This window comes from Oncorhynchus nerka, unplaced genomic scaffold (genome assembly GCF_034236695.1).
Source record: "Oncorhynchus nerka isolate Pitt River unplaced genomic scaffold, Oner_Uvic_2.0 unplaced_scaffold_1623, whole genome shotgun sequence".
NCBI lineage: Eukaryota > Metazoa > Chordata > Actinopteri > Salmoniformes > Salmonidae > Oncorhynchus > Oncorhynchus nerka.
The window spans coordinates 26,452-44,659 of NW_027039703.1; the positions used below are offsets into that span (position 1 = coordinate 26,452).

At 39.8% G+C, this 18,208-nt stretch overlaps 1 protein-coding gene and 1 long non-coding RNA gene across 2 annotated transcripts; both read right to left on the reverse strand.

Annotated features, from left to right (window-relative positions):
* Nucleotides 1–330: 330 nt before the first annotated feature.
* LOC135568331 (uncharacterized) lies at nucleotides 331–1,106 on the reverse strand. Its single transcript, XR_010462616.1, has 3 exons — nucleotides 995–1,106; nucleotides 780–918; nucleotides 331–435 (listed from the first exon to the last, which is right to left on the reverse strand). It is a non-coding gene; the product is annotated as an uncharacterized LOC135568331 (long non-coding RNA).
* Nucleotides 1,107–1,342: 236 nt separating this feature from the next.
* On the reverse strand, nucleotides 1,343–9,935 carry LOC115117601 (mucin-5AC-like). The gene is given in 21 exon segments (XM_065015208.1): nucleotides 1,343–1,399; nucleotides 1,952–2,052; nucleotides 2,334–2,386; nucleotides 2,560–2,815; nucleotides 2,925–3,051; nucleotides 3,281–3,365; nucleotides 3,367–3,373; nucleotides 3,490–3,654; nucleotides 3,758–3,895; nucleotides 4,114–4,183; nucleotides 4,324–4,434; nucleotides 4,940–5,078; nucleotides 5,177–5,294; nucleotides 5,662–5,787; nucleotides 5,883–6,099; nucleotides 7,212–7,318; nucleotides 7,416–7,506; nucleotides 7,791–7,905; nucleotides 8,187–8,448; nucleotides 9,437–9,499; nucleotides 9,816–9,935. Coding segments are annotated over 21 exon segments (2,490 nt in total). The 5' UTR covers nucleotides 9,898–9,935.
* Nucleotides 9,936–18,208: the final 8,273 nt, after the last annotated feature.

Consider the following 18,208-nt stretch of genomic DNA (forward strand, 5'->3'; position numbering starts at 1 on the left):
ATTGTTCTGAAAGAGATTTTAAAAAATATCAATTTATCTAATTACTGATTGTTATAATGTATGCTATAATGTTTGTTTTTTTGCATAGCCTCATGAAGCTTTGATGTGTGTATTTTGTAACGTATGATTTATTGCATGTATGTATTTATGTATGTATGTATGTATGTATGTATGTATGTATGTATGTATGTATGTATGTATGTATGTATGTATGTATGTATGTATGTATGTATGTATGTATGTATGTATGTATGTATGACTGAAAAGTAGTAGTATTGGCTTCAGTAATGGTATGTGCCAGGCAGGAAGCAGGAATCTAGTTACCCCCAGGAAGAGCTTGATGGCCTTGGAGCAGGTGGTGCCTGTTGTTCCACAGGGAATGTTCTCAGTGATGACTCTGAAGCTGCCATTGGCATTGTTGTTTCCACAGTAGTCCTGTTTAAGGTAGACTCAATTTCAGTCATAAATGTAACAACAGCCAACACAGTATTATGGTGGATGGTACATTATCTCCAACCACACATGCGGTAAGTCAATAATGAAATAATGAAAATGTTAATCTCGTTGGGAAGGCTACAGTAGTATTCACAAAGCAACAGCAGATAATGTCCAAACAGTTTAAAATATTGCTTTTCAGACTCCCCAGAAACACCTACAGTATATACCTTTTAAAAAATGAACACAAACCCTTATTGGTCATCATGTATTAATACTTAAACAATAAAACAAATAATGTTGGTGTTGATCACTTAGACTATCACGTTACCCTGCAAGCATACCTTTGTAAGAGTGTATTCACAGTCTCCTTCGAAAGTGAATCGTTTCCCATCAAAAGTAATGTAGTGTCCATCTCCATAAATGGCACAGGTTCCATGGCACAGGTTAGTTGTGCACTGCCATTTTCTGTCTTTACAAGTGCTGAAAGTGCCAAAAACAGATATCAGACTGAAGTCTTAATTGGTCTAAAACCCCAAATAAGGCAAGATGAGCTTACCAGGTATTGCAGTCGACCTTGATGCTGTCTCCTGGTTGGTAAGTAGCTGCATTGTGAGAACAAGGACAAAGGTCTGGCTTGATGCAGCCTCCTTTTCCATCGGATACCAGTCCAGGGGACACATACAGCCTGATATGCACTCTGTGCTGATCTGTAAAGTCAAAATTATTGATTTGAAAATCTGTTGTGTAAAAATGGTGTTAGAAACTCACGGCAGATTTGTGGGCTTCTCCAGGCTATGCATGAATGAGTGAAGAGTCTGGTGGACCAAAAGGTCAAACTTGGCCTTCGTTAGCCATTAGTCAATACAGAGAGACCAGGAGAAACTCCCAGCGCATAGGTATTGGCTTATTCTACCAAACAATCATCTCCCACAAAACCTTCCCAATAACCCTCCCCCATACACTACCACACCACAAGCACAGAACCAAGCCTCACAGTCGTGTGATTCGCTCAAATTAAATGATGACAAATAATTTACTCAATAAGGAAACGCCCATAGAATTATATGATCACTCCCACTAAGGCCAAAATGGAATCGTTGATGTACCAGCCTTATATACGCTGTGCACAATAGCTTGGAGACTATGTTAACTTTACCAATATATAAAAAACTGAAAGTTTATATTTTACACTTGATTTTTATTCCCTGATCCTTTGGGCATTAGATACCCTGAGTGTAGAAACAATAAGAACACCTGCTCTTTCCATAACATAGACTGACCAGGGGAATCCAGCTGAAAGCATTGATCCCTTATGGATGTCAATTGTTAAATCCACTTCAATAAGTGTAGACGAAGAGCAGGAGACAGGTTAAAGAAGGATCTTCAAGCCATTAGACAATTGAGACGGATTGTGTATTAATATCAATATTAGGAAAGTGTTCTTAATGTTTTGTACACAGGTGTATATGCGCTGTGCGAAATGGCCTGGAGACGAAGTAAACAGTGTACTTACACAGGCCATATCCAGAATATTGCAGCTCTTCTGACACTCTAACCCTCTCACTCCTGGGCTTGCATTGGAGCAGTTGACGAAAACCATTGGTGCAACACATGCTGTGGAAATAAAGGGAATTAATGTATCATGACTCTGTTGTATCTTTCACAAAATCAATATACTCTGTAAAGTGTGTACTAGGATGGAGAGATGATAATTCAACATGCACATAGCCTGGTTCTGTTGTCAATAGCATACTACTACCACACACCACATGTGTATATAGGATTTGACAGAGTGCCATTAAAATAATATACTTATTTCAAATTCAGTGTTGCCTGGCACAGTACAATATCTCCAAATTGTGAGATGTTTTGACATTTTATATACATGAACTTACATGGATGATCAGGTGAATCTCCAATACAATGGAGTTTGCCCTCCTTGCAGGTGCTGAAATAAAATGTTGTTAATGGTACTTGATTGTCGCTATGCTCACTACGGGAAAGCAAGGCCCAAGGCCCTTGGTTCATAAAGTCTCAAAAATATGCCTTTAAAATAAAATGTGTAGTGAATTACATTGATATACAGCTTGAGTATAGGTAGGTAAATAACTCGGTCCATACCACATGGTTCCATCCTTGCTGATGACCTCTCCAGGGGACACCACTGAGCCCTTGTAATAACAAGGGCAGCTGGCTGGTGGAACACACTTGCCCTCATCATCCAGGTAGGTTCCCTCAGAACAGACACACCCATCCACAGGCTCGAAGGTGATTGAACAGGTCAAGTCAGAGTGGCTGTAGCAGCGGCAGGAGCGATCACTGATTTCCATGCTGTAGCTGTAGACCATGGTGTTAGGGCACGAGGTGGAGTATTTGTCTGGGGATGGCAACGATTACTGTTAGATGTAAATATTCAGCATATTTCTTATCTTATTCTTCCACAATTGACACATCTTCTTAGGTATTACTGTGTGATTGTCACTCACTGCAGATAGTGTCTCTCCAGCCGCTGAGCTGGATACCCTCGGCAGCACAAGCGTGGACATAAGAGGAGACGGCAGCACACATGCAGTCCTCACTCTTCTCGCAGTTACAGCTGTCATACATGCAGTTCTGAATAGAAAACCACAGTCAGAACAGCATCCATATTATACTGTACAATAGTTTTAATGAATTGTGTGTGCATAATATGCACGAACACTGTGCAGAAAACAATATTTAACAGCAAGCAAAATTATTCTCAATTGCCCCATAACAACTGTAATCACATGATACATACATTTGTGTATTAGCTATGCTCATGAAATATTCAGAAATGAATAGTATGGTGATGGGGTCTCACATCTTTGTACATGTCTGGGCTTATCGCTGCGTGGCATGGAGCAAACAACCCTTTAGGATCAGCCAGCTGAGAGCACCAGTGCTGCATATTTCTCTGAAATAGTGAAAAAATAAACCACAGGAATTAGTCAGGCCAACTTTAAGAAACACTTGCACCATTCTCCATAACATTTAAAACTGACATGGAAAGGGGATAAACCATGCTGCTACCATTGTCAAGACTTAAACTGCAGGGGCTTTCAAAGCTACTCTTGATGTCTGGGCAGCTGGCTCGTGTTTTCCAGGTGTTTGCAAAACCAATGGCTGTGCCCTCAGTCACTCCGCTCAGGACCTTGAAATCATCTCCTTGGTTGTTGTTGAAGTTTCCACAAAGACCTGTAGGGTGAACATGTATTTATATACAGGGAAAAGAAATCATTCCCAGAACATGAACACCTCAGTGGACTGTGGTGGTCGGTCAACGGATGATGAGACATACCGCAAGTTCTCTGCTGCCAAACGGTGCTTGCAGCAATATAGACCTGCATGATTGGTGAGAGTTGGATTTCCAACTGGAGGCCAAAGGTGGTCTGGACGATGATGAAAAATGAGGAGGCTCTGAAAATAGTTACTCCAGCTATAAGGAACAAAGTGAAGAGGAAGGAGTAAGATGCTGCATTAATATATATGTGTCAGTGTTGAATGATAAAGCTGCATCACCATCACGACATTCCCATGTATCATTATGTATTCCCCATACAATGATGTGCTTTAACTGTAGGACACAAGTTTTATGTATGCCTAGTCATGACTACATTGATTGTACTGTATGTTTATTGTGCAACTGTAACTTACCAACAGAAAAGGGCAGCTGAGAATAGATTCCATTTACAAAGGCTTTTCCATTGGGTTGTATGTTGATCACCTGCATAGAGGGTCATTGTTTAACCATATGCTTATTCATGATATTCAAATTATACATTAAAGTCTAAACCCTAACAACATTACGGGAAAAACATCTACTGCGGTCAAAGGCTGAGAGCATATCAGTCAAAGAATACTTACAGTGGCTCCTTCTGAGAGGGACAGGATAACAGCCTTTAGACAAGTCTCACTGTCAGAAAGCCCACACTGCACCAGATCACCCAGTACAGTGAATTGCATCCCATCACAGTCCTGAAAAAAATACGAATACGCTGTTACAAATATTTGCCTTAATAAAAGGTCAAATCAATATCTCAGTGTAAAACAAGAGACAGAGTAAACATGAACAACCCAGATTTCTCCATAGATAAACCTATGAATGCAAGATGAATATTATTGTTCCAACTCTGTTCCTGGAGAGCTACTCTCCTGTAGGTTTTTGCTCCATCCCCAGTTGTAGCTAACCTGATTCAGCTCATCAACCAGCTAATTAGTAGAATCAGGTGCCCTAAATTAGGGTTGGAATGAAAACCTACAGGACGGTAGCTCTCCAGGAACATGGTTGGAGAGCCCTGTTCTATATAGTTTGATTACAATGTTCTTCATAATCCTGGAATTGTTAGAATAAAAGTAAAGAAGCTGGAGACAAAGCTGTAATACAGACATAATAACTACAAAAAAGTTGACAAGTGTTAAGATGTCTTATGTGGATGAGATGGATGCACACAGATCTTTGGTGAGGAAACTGCATATGGACCTTGGTCAGAACATAAGAGCAGTCCCCGTGGAAGGTGTAGGCTTTTCCATCATAGGTGTTGATGTGGGATCCTCCCTCCACAGCACATGTGCCAGGACAGTCCTTGTCCACACACTTCCACTGACCACCACCACAGGAGCTAAGGGCAACATATCAATTATTCAATGGAACTTACAAATTGTCACTGCTGGAATACCTTTTAGACTCAAGTCAGAATTCTTAGCCTGGTTTTCTTACCAATCTTTGCAAGTGCTTGAATAAGACTCTCCGGGTGCGTAGGTTTTTCCATTGTGGCGGCAGGAGCATTGACTCAAGGCGATACAACCATTCTTGTTGACGTCATCAAAAACGGTGCCTTTGGGTGAGAGCATACATGTGTTTATTATGTCTCCATCCCACCATACTGCCCTACAAAGGCAAAACTCAGTAAATATATGTTTTATTTTACTCCAAAATCTGAATTCAAAGTATTTTTCTGTCTAGACAGACAATAATTTCTGACACTCCCATAATATATTCTGATCAACTGGCTTGTTTGTGTCAGGAAACTAAATACCACATGAATCAGATAGTATACCTGGCCATTACAACAGATCAAAGATGTTTTGACCAAATGTGTAGTTGCCTTTGTAACGCAACATAGTCCGGTCCACAATATGGAATCAATTGCTTTGCATTCTATCAGTATACAGTCTGCTCCATTCCAATGCAAGTCTGCCTACCGGGAGGACAAAAGCAGCCATCTGAGCAGTGGTCCTCACACATCTGGCCTCTCTCAGGGTTGGAGCAGGTGTCAACACAGGGGTTTCCACACTCCTGGTACTCCATGTTGAAGGGGCATGTTTTATCTGCAAAGATAAGGTTATTTCAAAATATTAGTATACTGTTGCAACTAACCAATGTGCGATTAGATTTTTGATATGGGGAGTAATGGCATGCTTACAGCAGAACTGTTCAGTCCTCCATTGCTGGGGCTTCCCCCCTGCATGAACACACTGACGGGAGTACTCTGAGATGGTGTTACACAGGCAGAATGAGTTGGTGCTGTTATCACAGTGGCACAGGTCAGATACACAGGCCTCAACAAATGAGTCGATGGCCAACAAGTCCTTACAGCTGCTGAAGGCAGGACCGGAGAGCAACTGCTCACAAACTGGTTTCTATCAAACAAACACAGAGAGATGTTATAATTAGGACATATACAGTGGAGTCTGAAATTATTTACACCCTTGATAAAGACGAGTAGAAAGGACTGTATAAAATAAATAATAAAAAAATGTAACTATATTGTATGCAAAACAAATTTGGGAAAATATTTTATTTTACATTAATACAATTGCTTCTAGAAAGAGATTTTGTCGAAAAAAAAGTCATACAAAAAAATCTCTAAAAGGTGGGGTCAAAATGATTGACATCGTTGTTTTCACTATCTTTCAATACCTCACCTTGTAAGGAAAACTGCAATAATCCTGTTTTAAAATGTTTTATGAATTGAAGAACACATTAGGAGCACAGGAGGTTGGTGGGAACTTGATTGGGGAGGATGGGCTCGTGGTAATGGCTAGAGCGGAATTAGTGTAATGGTATCAAATACATCAAACACATGTTTTCCATGTGTTTGATGCCATTCCATTTACTCCGTTCCAGCCATTATTATGAGCCGTCTTTACCTCAGCAGCCTCCACTGATTAGGATCCTTGATAATCGTCGTCTGTTCTTATGGATGGCCATAAGAACAGACGACCACAGATTTTCAGTGGGTTTCAAAGAGAGACTGAGACGGCCATTGCAAAAAGGGGCTATTTTGCAGTCTCCGAACTTGACACCCATTGAAAACCTGTGGTTTGAATTGAAGGGCAGTCCATAAGCACAGACAAAGGATATCAAGGATTTGGAAGGATTCTCTATGGAGGAATGGTCTAAAATCCCTCCCAATATGTCCACCAACTCATAAAACATTTTAGAAAAAGGCTCAGTCCTATTATTCTCTCAAGGTATTGAAAGGTATTGAAAACAGGGGTGTCCATAATTTTGACCGGAGAGAAAGAAAATATGACTTTTAAACAAAATCTCTTTCTCAGAGCAATTGTATTAGTATAAAATATTATATTTTTTAAAGAAATGGAGCATATATACTGTAGCAGTATACAGTATAGTCATTTTTGCTCATCTTTATCAAGGGAGTCAGTAATTTCGGACCCCACTTTAAATGTTGTTAAGTACACAGCAGCCAACATCCTATTCTTATCATAAGCGATAAAGTTTAACCTACCAGATTGGGGCATTTATGATTCGAAAGCAGTGTTTTTTCAGTACAGCTTTCAGTTGGACCATCCAATTTCCAGAAGTTTCCGAAGTCGACAGGGGACAATTTCATACCTTTGGCATAAAAATAAATAAAATTATTGTTGAATGTCAACTGTATTCCAAATAATAGGCTATGGTTGACGTGTTGATAGTGTCAGTGAAAATGTACCATGGCTATAGAACTCATCAAATTGTTGAACTCCATTAAAATCTCCACATAGACCACAGGTCTTGTTTCTGAATTTAATGTCCATCTCCACCTGAAATAGAAGACCATTAGACATTTTAGGGAGACAGTTTACCTCCATAACCGCATAACACTTAACGAAAACGGGAAATGACTGTAACAAAACGAACATTTAACCGCAGTGACAACCTATTCCTTAAAATAACTTTAGATTAGTACTACCTATAGTCATTCCAAGTGCCTACATTCATTCCAAGTGCCCACCATAGCACAGGCCTTCAAATGTAGACATTGACCACACTGCAAAAACCTAATTCCACAACAGAAATATTAATAAATGCATAATTGTTGTACTACCAAGAAGGAATCCTCCTGGTTCCAGATGGCTACCAATCCCAGTTTTGCTTTGATCTTGATGTAGGAGGTAGTCTCTTCAATGAGAATACCAGACTGACTGAATGGTAAGATGGCACTGGAGGAAGAGGAAGACAAAGCATTAGATTCAACTAGAACTTAGTCAGACCAACCAATTTGACATTAGCTCAATTGACTTCATTTTAAGACATTTTCATTAGTAGTATAAAAACAGTAATCTCATCTCAATTGCTGTAAATATGTGCTGGAGCATACTTACACAGTATACAGTTGCGTCTAATGTTTTAAGTCAAAGTGACTGGGACAACAATATGACATCCAACTACTTGAGCACTGATTGAGAAATACAGCTACATGAGAAATTCTTGAGGAACTTACTTCTTCCCATTTACAACAACGGAACCCTTGGAAAGCTCCACCACTACACCATCCAGCTTCATGGTGATCTTGCTAATGGTGGGCTGGTTGTCCACCACCTGCCGCCTCATCTGGATGTTGAAATCCTCATAACTGCTATGGCACAGTGAGGCCACAACATAGTTGCAGGTGGAGGGGAGCTGAAAGATGTCTCCGTCAAAGGTCTTGAAGTGGTAGTTACCCCACGTACTGCAGACTTGGCCATTATGTATAGGACTCACTCCTGAGGAAACGGATAACCAATTCAGCTATGATAGCATACAATTCAGCAGGTTTTATCTTTAGATACAGAGAAAGAAATGTGTAGACAACGGTGAGCAGAATTATTCCAATTTTTTGCCCCTTGTAAGATCTTGCTTTTAACTAGTAGTCCATTGGTTGACTGCAAGATTGGCCTCACTCACTCACCATAAGAGTCTACTGATGCACCCGTGTGTCAATCTAATTAACATCATGAAAACATCCTCATCAAAATCTGTCAGTTTAAGCTAAAGATATCTGTTTTTTTGCATGGGCTGCGTCTCAATCCATCACATCCACCTACAGTATGTCGACCTTCCGCATCTGTGGTTGAAAGTGGCGGAGCTGTTTGTCACACCAGGGGACATCTTAAAAATTGGTATTCTCACGAAAACGTCTTTAGCGTCCAAACGATTTGGCCTACGAACTAATATCACCACTCCATGGTGTCACGGGACTCGTCTGATGTCAGTACCACAGATGTGCCAACCTCTGTCTGTAGCGTCTGAACCGTTTGGTCTACGACCCCCACAAGTGTCACTGAATGGAAGCATGGCGGTAGTTTTGTGCCAACAAAAAAATGTGGTTAAATATGTGTAAAAAAACACAAATATATCCTAAGCTTTCTTATCTCTCCAGACATTTCAAAACCTTATTCCTTAGGATACATTTTTGGGGCATTTATGAACGTGTTATTCAAGGCGTTTCTATGGCCAAATGCAATATTTAATCAACTAAAAACAAAGCATTTTCAAAGTACATCCAATCTCTATCATGTTTATGAACTGAATAATTTATGCTTTTCAAAAACAGCTAATCCACAAAACCTGTTGCACAACTTGCTATGACTGTCTCCATCATGGTTATTGTCCTTTCACCATTGTCTGTGGATATGTAAGGCTGCAGTGTTAATCATTGTCACCATCCTCAGGGCTCACACATCTGTATAGCACATGTATTATGAAGCTTACCTGCAATCTCAGGCATCCTTGACATTGAGGGGATGATGTTAACTGTGGCCTTTGATGTATCCTCTGAAATCAAAATGTATGTTAATAAGTTACATTAAGTTTTACTGTAAATCATTGTGGAATCCTGTGTATTTCAGGCTCTGTTATGTAGTTCTCTTGCCAATCCTACATTTACCTATTCATCAATCATAACTCGTGCTTAAAAGCACATAAAAGTAGGACTTAGCATGGTCAAATATTCCCTCATTGTTAGGCTGTCCAATGAGATAAACATTGGAGCTATTGTGAGAGTGCTATGACATACAGTAACATACAGTTTATCCCTGTCAACACTAAAGTACAAGGTTTCATGTAAAACAAAATCATGGATTCTACCTACCACTTTGAGAGGCAGTTAAACCAATCGCCAGAGCCATCCATATTAACACCCATGTGGGTGTCTGTGTTGTCCCCATGGTCATCCTCTGGGTAGTGAACACAGGTGGTATGAGAAAGGTACTTGTTGGTTCTTGGCTTTATACCACCTGAGTGAAGGGAAGGTCCTTGGTTCTTCTGGACGTGAAGGTGTGGCAGAAGGGTTGGCTCCGTTCCAAGCATTTCATAGCCCTCTAATACCAATATGAGAGGTTTAAACCCCATTTTTTAAAATAAAACACCAAAACAGGTCATGAAGTGTTTGTGTTCATTTGTTTATCTCTTATGACTAATTTAATAGACCAACATAACACAATGCAGGTGTGTTCCTATGATAAGAGTGATTACTGATTCAATCTATTGTCCTTACACTGAGGCTGAAATGTCTTATTGTTTCTCCTGTCACAAAGAGTTTTTACACACAATGGCAATATTGCTCATGACTTGATATGAAGGAAAACCCTTGTTTACTTTAGTAATTAATTGTTTTATAAACACGAAACATTTTCAAAATGCCGTTAGTATTGTTGCAATGCACAATGCCCAATGTGGTTATGTGGTGCTGTGTAATGTGACTCCACCATCTCATGTCCTTAGGTCAATATTCTTGTAGAAGGGTCGTTCCATTTGATTTCAATAACTTTTTGACTGCACACCTTTTAACTTGAACAAAACTTTCTAGACATTTTTGCCCATCATAGAAGTAGTAGCCTAGTGGTTAAAGCGTTGGGCCAGTAACCTGACTTTCCTAGTTAAATAAAGGTTAAATAAAATTGTCAGAAACAAACTTTTTGGAACTGAATGCCAAAACATTTAGGAGATATAGGTGCTCACAGTTGACCCATTTTGCATACCCCACCCTACCAAGAGACATCCATGTCTTTGTCACTGGAAAAGACCAACGGCATGAGTTTGATATCATTTAAAAGCTTGCAAACAGGGTAGTCCCAAAAAATAATTAGAATACTTTGAAGAATTTTTTTGTTTTTATAAAAATGGACATTTATTTACCTTCAACATCAATTATCCCAAAATGCATGAACTGATTCAAAAAAATAATAATTTGCGTATGTTGTAGCTTAGACCCTATTTTACATCATCTGATGTGTTTGTGTTCGACATCGGTTTAGACACAGTATGCTCTTGAATACAGTTTGTGTGTAATGTTTTGGCTGATAAAATCAACATTTTAACTTTTTTAAATGTATTTTTTATAATAATGTTATGTCATTGGTACAGATATCCAGTACTGTACATATACCATACATCAAAGGTAGTTGCGTCAGACTTGAAGCAAGAAAAATACCAGACCTGGGTCAAATAGGAGGGCAGTCACGCATACTAGCAAGGCAGAGGTCCTGGGTTTGAGCCTCGGTGTGAGCCGAATCAGGACATAGCAAGCAGTGTGACATCCTTTACATGTGCATGTTTTTTTAAATGACTTAATCACCTTTTAGTAACATCAAACTAAATATTAACTTTATTTCAATTTATTTGACATTTTGACAATTGCACACATGCCCCCATCCCTTTCATAGATTTTTAGCTAGCAGTGGCTTAAGTTAGACATTTGTAGTGGCTTTTTAGAGAACGGATTACAGTTTCTCCTGGCCCACAGACTACTTTTAGGATGAGGAACCATCTAATGACAAATTGTAAAATCCTGAACTTCCCCAAGCCTGTCTTGCTGTATGTACTCTATAGCAGCTTTCAATTCATCTTGAAATTAGGAAGAAATGTCAGCCCATCTAGCCATATAAGACAAGAGAAATTGGACTCTGCACTGATGCCTCAACCTCTTCACTTAGATGCATTTTGATGGGTATTTTTTTTAATCTTAATTTGATTTCTGTGGGGACACAGAAATTGTAGGCTAAGGGTTGAAGGTGTGACAATTGAATCATTCCATAGTTCATTAATCACCTGGAAAATGTGCCATTGATTGGTCATTCCCAATTCATTCACTGCCACTCCTTAGACTCACCAAATGGTTGCACTGCCAAAATTAGTCAGCATTACACTTTCAAGATTAGGATCTGGCTCCCGGCACTCATGATGATGCACCCATTTAATAAGTAATAAAGATGTATTGGATGTCCTTGACGTGATATAATTATCATATAATTATGATTGAAACTAATCATTTGATGGGGGACCTCCCTGAGAGGTCAGCAGGCCTTACATTTAGCCATGAGTGATATCAGAACAACAATTTCTCAAGCGTAGTGCAAAGGAGTAGGAACCTAGGTTGTAACAAATACACAGACAGATAGACCGACTGACAGACAGATCCCACCCCAACCCTGGAGCAATCTGGAAGTCAGGGCAAGGGTCATTTGGCTGAGACCTCAGATAATGAGAATGAAAACCTCTACCTAAAGTGTATGTGGCTGCATTTACGTATGTACGGTAGAACAACAGTCTAATGTTGTAAATAGAACATCAAATATGATTCATTGCTACAATTAGCCCTTTTCTATCTTGATATGTGGAATTTTCGTTATGCTGGGATTTTCTCTCTTTCGAGCTCAGTTGGGACAACATCAGGTTACAGCATTACCAAACAATGATAAACTCCTTCAACCAAGCCATATTGGACATAATAGTTTGTGTTGAACACGGAAAACTACTTATTGTGATTTGTGATTTGAAAAAATTACAAATAAAGCACTAATATATCTTGACTAGATACAGTATTCAACCCCCCAAGTCAATACATGTTAGAATCACCTTTGGCAGCGATCACAGCTATGAGTCTTTCTGGGTAAGTCTCAAAGAGCTTTCCACACCTGGATTGTGCAAGATTTGCCCATTATTCTTAAAACATTTTTTGGTTGTTTATTATTGCTAGACAACCATTTCCAGGTCTTGCCATAGATTTTCAAGTAGATTTAAGTCAAAACTAACTCGGCCACTCAGGAACATTCCCTGTTTTCTTGGTAAGCAACTCCAGTGTAGATGTGGCCTTGTGTTATTGTCCTGCTGAAAGGTGAATTCATCTCCCAGAAGACTGCATCAGGTTTTTCCTCTAGGATTTTGCCTGTGCTTAGCTCCATCCCATTTCTTATCCTGAACAACTCCCCAGTCCTTGACAATTACAAGCATACCCATAACACTATGCTAGAAAACAAGGAGAGTGGTATTCAGTAATGTGTTGTATTGGATTTTCCCCAAACATTATTGCGGTATAACTTTAGTGCCTTGTTGCAAACAGGATGCATGTTTTGGAATAGTTTTATTCAGTACTGTTTTAAAGTCACCATTGGCCTCATAGCGAAATCCCTGAGAGTTAACATATATTTTTTATTATTATATTTTTTAACAGCCAGATGTGATACAGCCTGGATTCAAACCAGGGACTGCAGTGATGCCTCTTGCATTGAGATGCAGTGCATAATGCCGCTGCGCCACTCAGGAGCCCAAACGGCAACTGACTTAGGAAGGACTAATATTCATTCTCTGCTTGTTTTTTCTACCCATCTACCAGGGAGGCATTGGAAAACCTCCCTGGTCTTTGTGGTTGAATCAGTGTTTGAAATTCACTGCGGTACCTTACAGATACTTGTTTGTACATAGATGACATCCAATTGTTTTAGTAGATACCTATCTTGCCTCATGTAAAATAATATAAAACACTATGCAACTCATTATGTACGCACATTTAGCATAACAAAGGAATTCAATACATAGAGATTTCAGATTTTCATTTTGTTGCCGTTTTCTCCCCAATTTCGTGGTATCCAATTCAAACTATCTTGCCTCATAGCTACAACTCCCGTACGGGCTAGGGAGAGACGAAGGTTGAAAGTCCTTGCATCCACGACAGTGCGTGTGCTTGGCCGGTGAGCGCGTTCCTGTAAGACGTAGAGTCGCAAGATAGCGCGAGGACGCGAGACTATTAATTTTTGTATCGAAAATCATTTTGATGCACGGAGAGAAAGAGGCGACGATTCTCAGAACATATGTGCTCTACAAATGTTTTATTTGTAACGACCCTGGGTTTATAAGCGCGGTAATCGATTCTGCTGCACGAGCATGCTCTGGCGGCACAGTCGATAACGCGCCGGACCTCGGGCTAGAATGTCGAGGGTTCGAGACCTGCTCCCTGTTGTTTCATTACTGCATACACATAACAATGATACCAGGTGATTCATTATTTCGACTGACTAAGAAATGCTCCCTGCCTGCCTTGTCTGTCTCATCCCGACTCCCGAACCGTACACGTTCATTACTATAGGACAGCTGGAGATCGAATTTGAATATTAAAACAATGAGGCAAATGTTGGTGAGACATTCAGCAATGTTTATACAAATCTCAGCTGTTGAAAATGAAATGTTGGGCAATAGATTTATCCGGTGGTTACTTGTGGAATAGACACCGGCTGGAATGTGCTTTTAACCAATCAGCATTAAACCCACCCGTTGTATAATTGGTGATATTCCACATAAAAATAAAACAAATCAATGAAATAGCGCAGGTCTTGTAAATGTGAAACCTTTTTTATTTATTTAGCTGTGCTCAGTTGCTGAGGCTACTTGTTAATTTAGCAGACATCATTTGCGTATATTCTGTCAACCCATATATTTTAAGAATATAACGGAACATCTTAATTTCTCTTAGAATTAAATTAAACATGAAACATTTCAGAGTAACAACAGTTATAGCAAGTAATAGACCACAGTTCAGATACAGCTTCTTCTGACAAAGTAGAAACAAAAAAGAGGTGTCTTTTTCCAGGTGTGCACACGGGACAGAGGAAGGTAAATTCTTCCGCTATTGTTCTAAATTCAATCACCCTCTTTTTCATCCTCACCATTCCGTTAATTCACATTCAATCGTGAATTCAAGTGCACAATTGTCAGTTTCTATGTGGTTTCTATCACACGTTCATCAATTCACGTCATTCTTTCAGTGAGGAGAGAAAACCATTAGCGCCTGGGTTCCAACGCTTTACACTGAACCCAAAAGCATAATCAGCGTTCTAACGTTCCCTTGTGGTGACATCATTTATTGTACTATACCACAATCTACCTGAAGACTCAAAACTATTCATTAAAGAACCAATGTAGCAAATGCTTTTGTGTTATTTACAGTAAAAATACCTTTAGACACTGCTAGTTTCTAGTGACCTGCTCTCGTGTCTTCATTTCTAAGGATTCATCCCAATGTTTCTCTGTGTGGAACCTGCTGTAACTGTTAGGTATTTGATTACAATGGTATCATTTCCCACAAAATGTATTTACATTCATATTATTTACAGTGTTCACTTCAAAATGTGTGAAACAAATCCATAAGTAACTCAGGCTTCTAACATGAACTAGTTAACCCTCTAGAGTCCAAGCCCTGCCATATGTAATTTTATTTATTTTATTTCACCTTTATTTAACCAGGTAGGCTAGTTGAGAACAAGTTCTCATTTGCAACTGCGACCTGGCCCATATAAAGCAAAGCAGTTTGACACATACAATAACAGAGTTACACATGGAATAAACAAACATACAATCAATAATAATATAGAAAAATCTACATACAGAATGTGCAAATGAGGTAGGATGAGTGAGGTAAGGCAATTAATAGGCCATGGTGGAGAAGTAATTACAATATAGCAATTAAACACTGGAATGGTAGGATGTGCAGAAGATGAAAGTGCAAGCAGAGATACTGGGGTGCAAAGGAGCAAGATAAATAAATAAATACAGTATGGAGATGAGGTAGATTGGATGGGCTATTTACAGATGAGCTATGTACAGGTGCAGTGATCGGTGAGCTGCTCTGACAGCTAGTGCTTAAAGCTAGTGAAGGAGGTAAGTGTCTCCAGCTTCGGAGATTTTTGCAGTTCGTTCCAGTCATGGGCAGCAGACAACTGGAAGGAGAGGCAGCCGAAGGAAGAATTGGCTTTGGGGGTGACCAGTGAGATATACAGTGGGGCAAAAAAGTATTTAGTCAGCCACCAATTGTGCAAGTTCTCCCACTTAAAAAGATGAGAAATGCCTATAATTTTCATCATAGGTACACTTCAACTATGACAGACAAAATGAGAAAATAATCCTGATAATCACATTGTAGGACTTTTAATTAATTTATTTGCAAATTATGGTGGAAAATAAGTATTTGGTCAATAACAAAAGTTTCTCAATACTTTGTTATATACCCCGTGCAGAGCAGAGAAATTAACACCCATTAATCCCCAAAAGCCAGGTGTGGAGGAAATTAATCCTGATAGGGGGGCTGATGAGATTTGCCAGTTTCCCTCTCTACTATTGTCCTCTCTCTGCTCTATCTCTATATCTATTTCCCTGCTTTACCTCACTCTGTTTCGCTCGCTCTCTCCTTCTCTCTCCTCTACTCCAGCCAGTGGTTGATGCTCTACAGATCCAGCAGAGCAGAAGAGGCAAGACAGACTCAATAAGAGCTAGAGAGAGCAGAGGAAGGTCAGAGGGGAAGAACGATGGAGAGAGAAAGAGGAGAACACCAGAGGCAGGAGCCAGGATGAGCGGGACTGATTACTGCTGTGCTCTGACCTCACTATCCCCACAGATGGCTGATCCTCTATGATAGAGGGCAAAAGACAGACACGGCACACAGATCAGAGGTCTGGCTTAGAAAAGTGTTACATTACAATAAATTGTAGCAGTGGGTGCTCTTTGATACAGTACCAGTCAAAAGTTTGGACACATTTACATCAAGGGTTTTTCTTTATTTTTACTATTTTCTACACTGTAGAACAGTAATGAAGACATCAAAACTATGAAATAACACATATGGAATCATGCAGCAACCAAAAAAATATCCAAATATCGCACACTCTTGGTATTCTCTCAACACGCTTCACCTGGAATGCTTTTCTAACAGTCTGGAAGGAGTTCCCACATATGCTGAGCACTTGTTGGCTGCTTTTCCTTCACTCTGCGGTTCAACTCATCCCAAACCATCTCAATTGGGTTGAGGTCGGGTGATTGTGGAGGCCAGGTTACCTGATGCAGCCCTCCATTAGTCTCCTTCTTGGTCAAATAGCCCTTACACAGCCTGGAGGTGTGTTGGGTCATTGTCCTGTTACAAAAAACAAATGATAGTCACTAAGCGCAAACCAGATGGGATGGCGTATCGCTGCGGAATGCTGTGGTAGCCATGCTGGTTAAGTGTGCCTTGAATTCTAAATACATCACTGACAGTGTCACCAGCGAAGCACCCCTACACCATCAAACCTCCTCCTCCATGCTTCATGGTGGGAACCACACATGCAGAGATCATCCGTTCACCTACTCTGCATCTCACGGCGGTTGGAACCAAAAATCTCAAATTTGGACTTTCCACCGGTCTAATGTCCATTGCTCATGTTTCTTGGCCCAAGCAAGTCTTTTCTTCTTATTGGTGTCCTTCAGTAGTGCTTTCTTCGCAGCAATTCAACCATGAAGGCCTGATTCACACTGTCTCATCTGAACAGTTGATGTTGAGATCTGTGTTACTTGAACTCTGTGAAGCATTTATTTTGTCTGGTGACTCTATTGAACTCATTGTCTGCAGCAGAGGTAACTCTGGGTCTTCTATTCCTGTGGCGGTCATCAAGAGAGCCAGTTTCATCATAGTGCTTGATGGTGTTTGCGACTGCACTTGAAGAAACTTTCAAAGTTCTTGAAATGTTCCTGATTGACTGAACTTCATGTCTTAAAGTAATGATGGACTGTCGTTCCTCTTTGCTTATTTGAGCTGTTCTTGCCACTATATGGACCTGGTCTTTTCCAAATAGGGCTATTTTATGTATACCACCCTTACCTTGTCATAACACAACTGATTGAATCAAATGCATTAAGAAGGAAAGAAATTAGACAAATTAATTTTAACAAGGTGTAGTATCTGGGATCTACATCTGTTTATATTAGTTACTGTGCTGTTACTAAGCAGTAATGCATTACGGCAGTGTTACGTTACTACACCTAATAGGAAATGCACATGCGCACTGGAATGCCGCGAACTGTAGAGCACGAGGGTTTTTTGACTAAACGACAACTAACTGTACTCCCGTCTCCTGCCTGGTCATTTCTCCACAACACAAATATTACAGTGGCGACGAGGTGATTAAACTACATAAACGGACATTGCTTGAAGGGAAGAATGTTGCGTGAGTAATGAAACTCAAAAAAAGTATGTAATTCGTCAGTTATTTTTTATTTTCTTTCGCCAGTAGAGTAGGCTAGCACTGCTAGTACAGTATTCAGGAGCTGCCAAGTAGCAAGACTATTGGAGTCCAGAATAGCGACACTGCCCTCTGGTGGTTAAATAAAAGAAACTGTCATTGAACCCATTGAAATTAGGCGATCTCAGTGGAGAAATATTGTCAAAGAAGAAAAAAAAAGGAA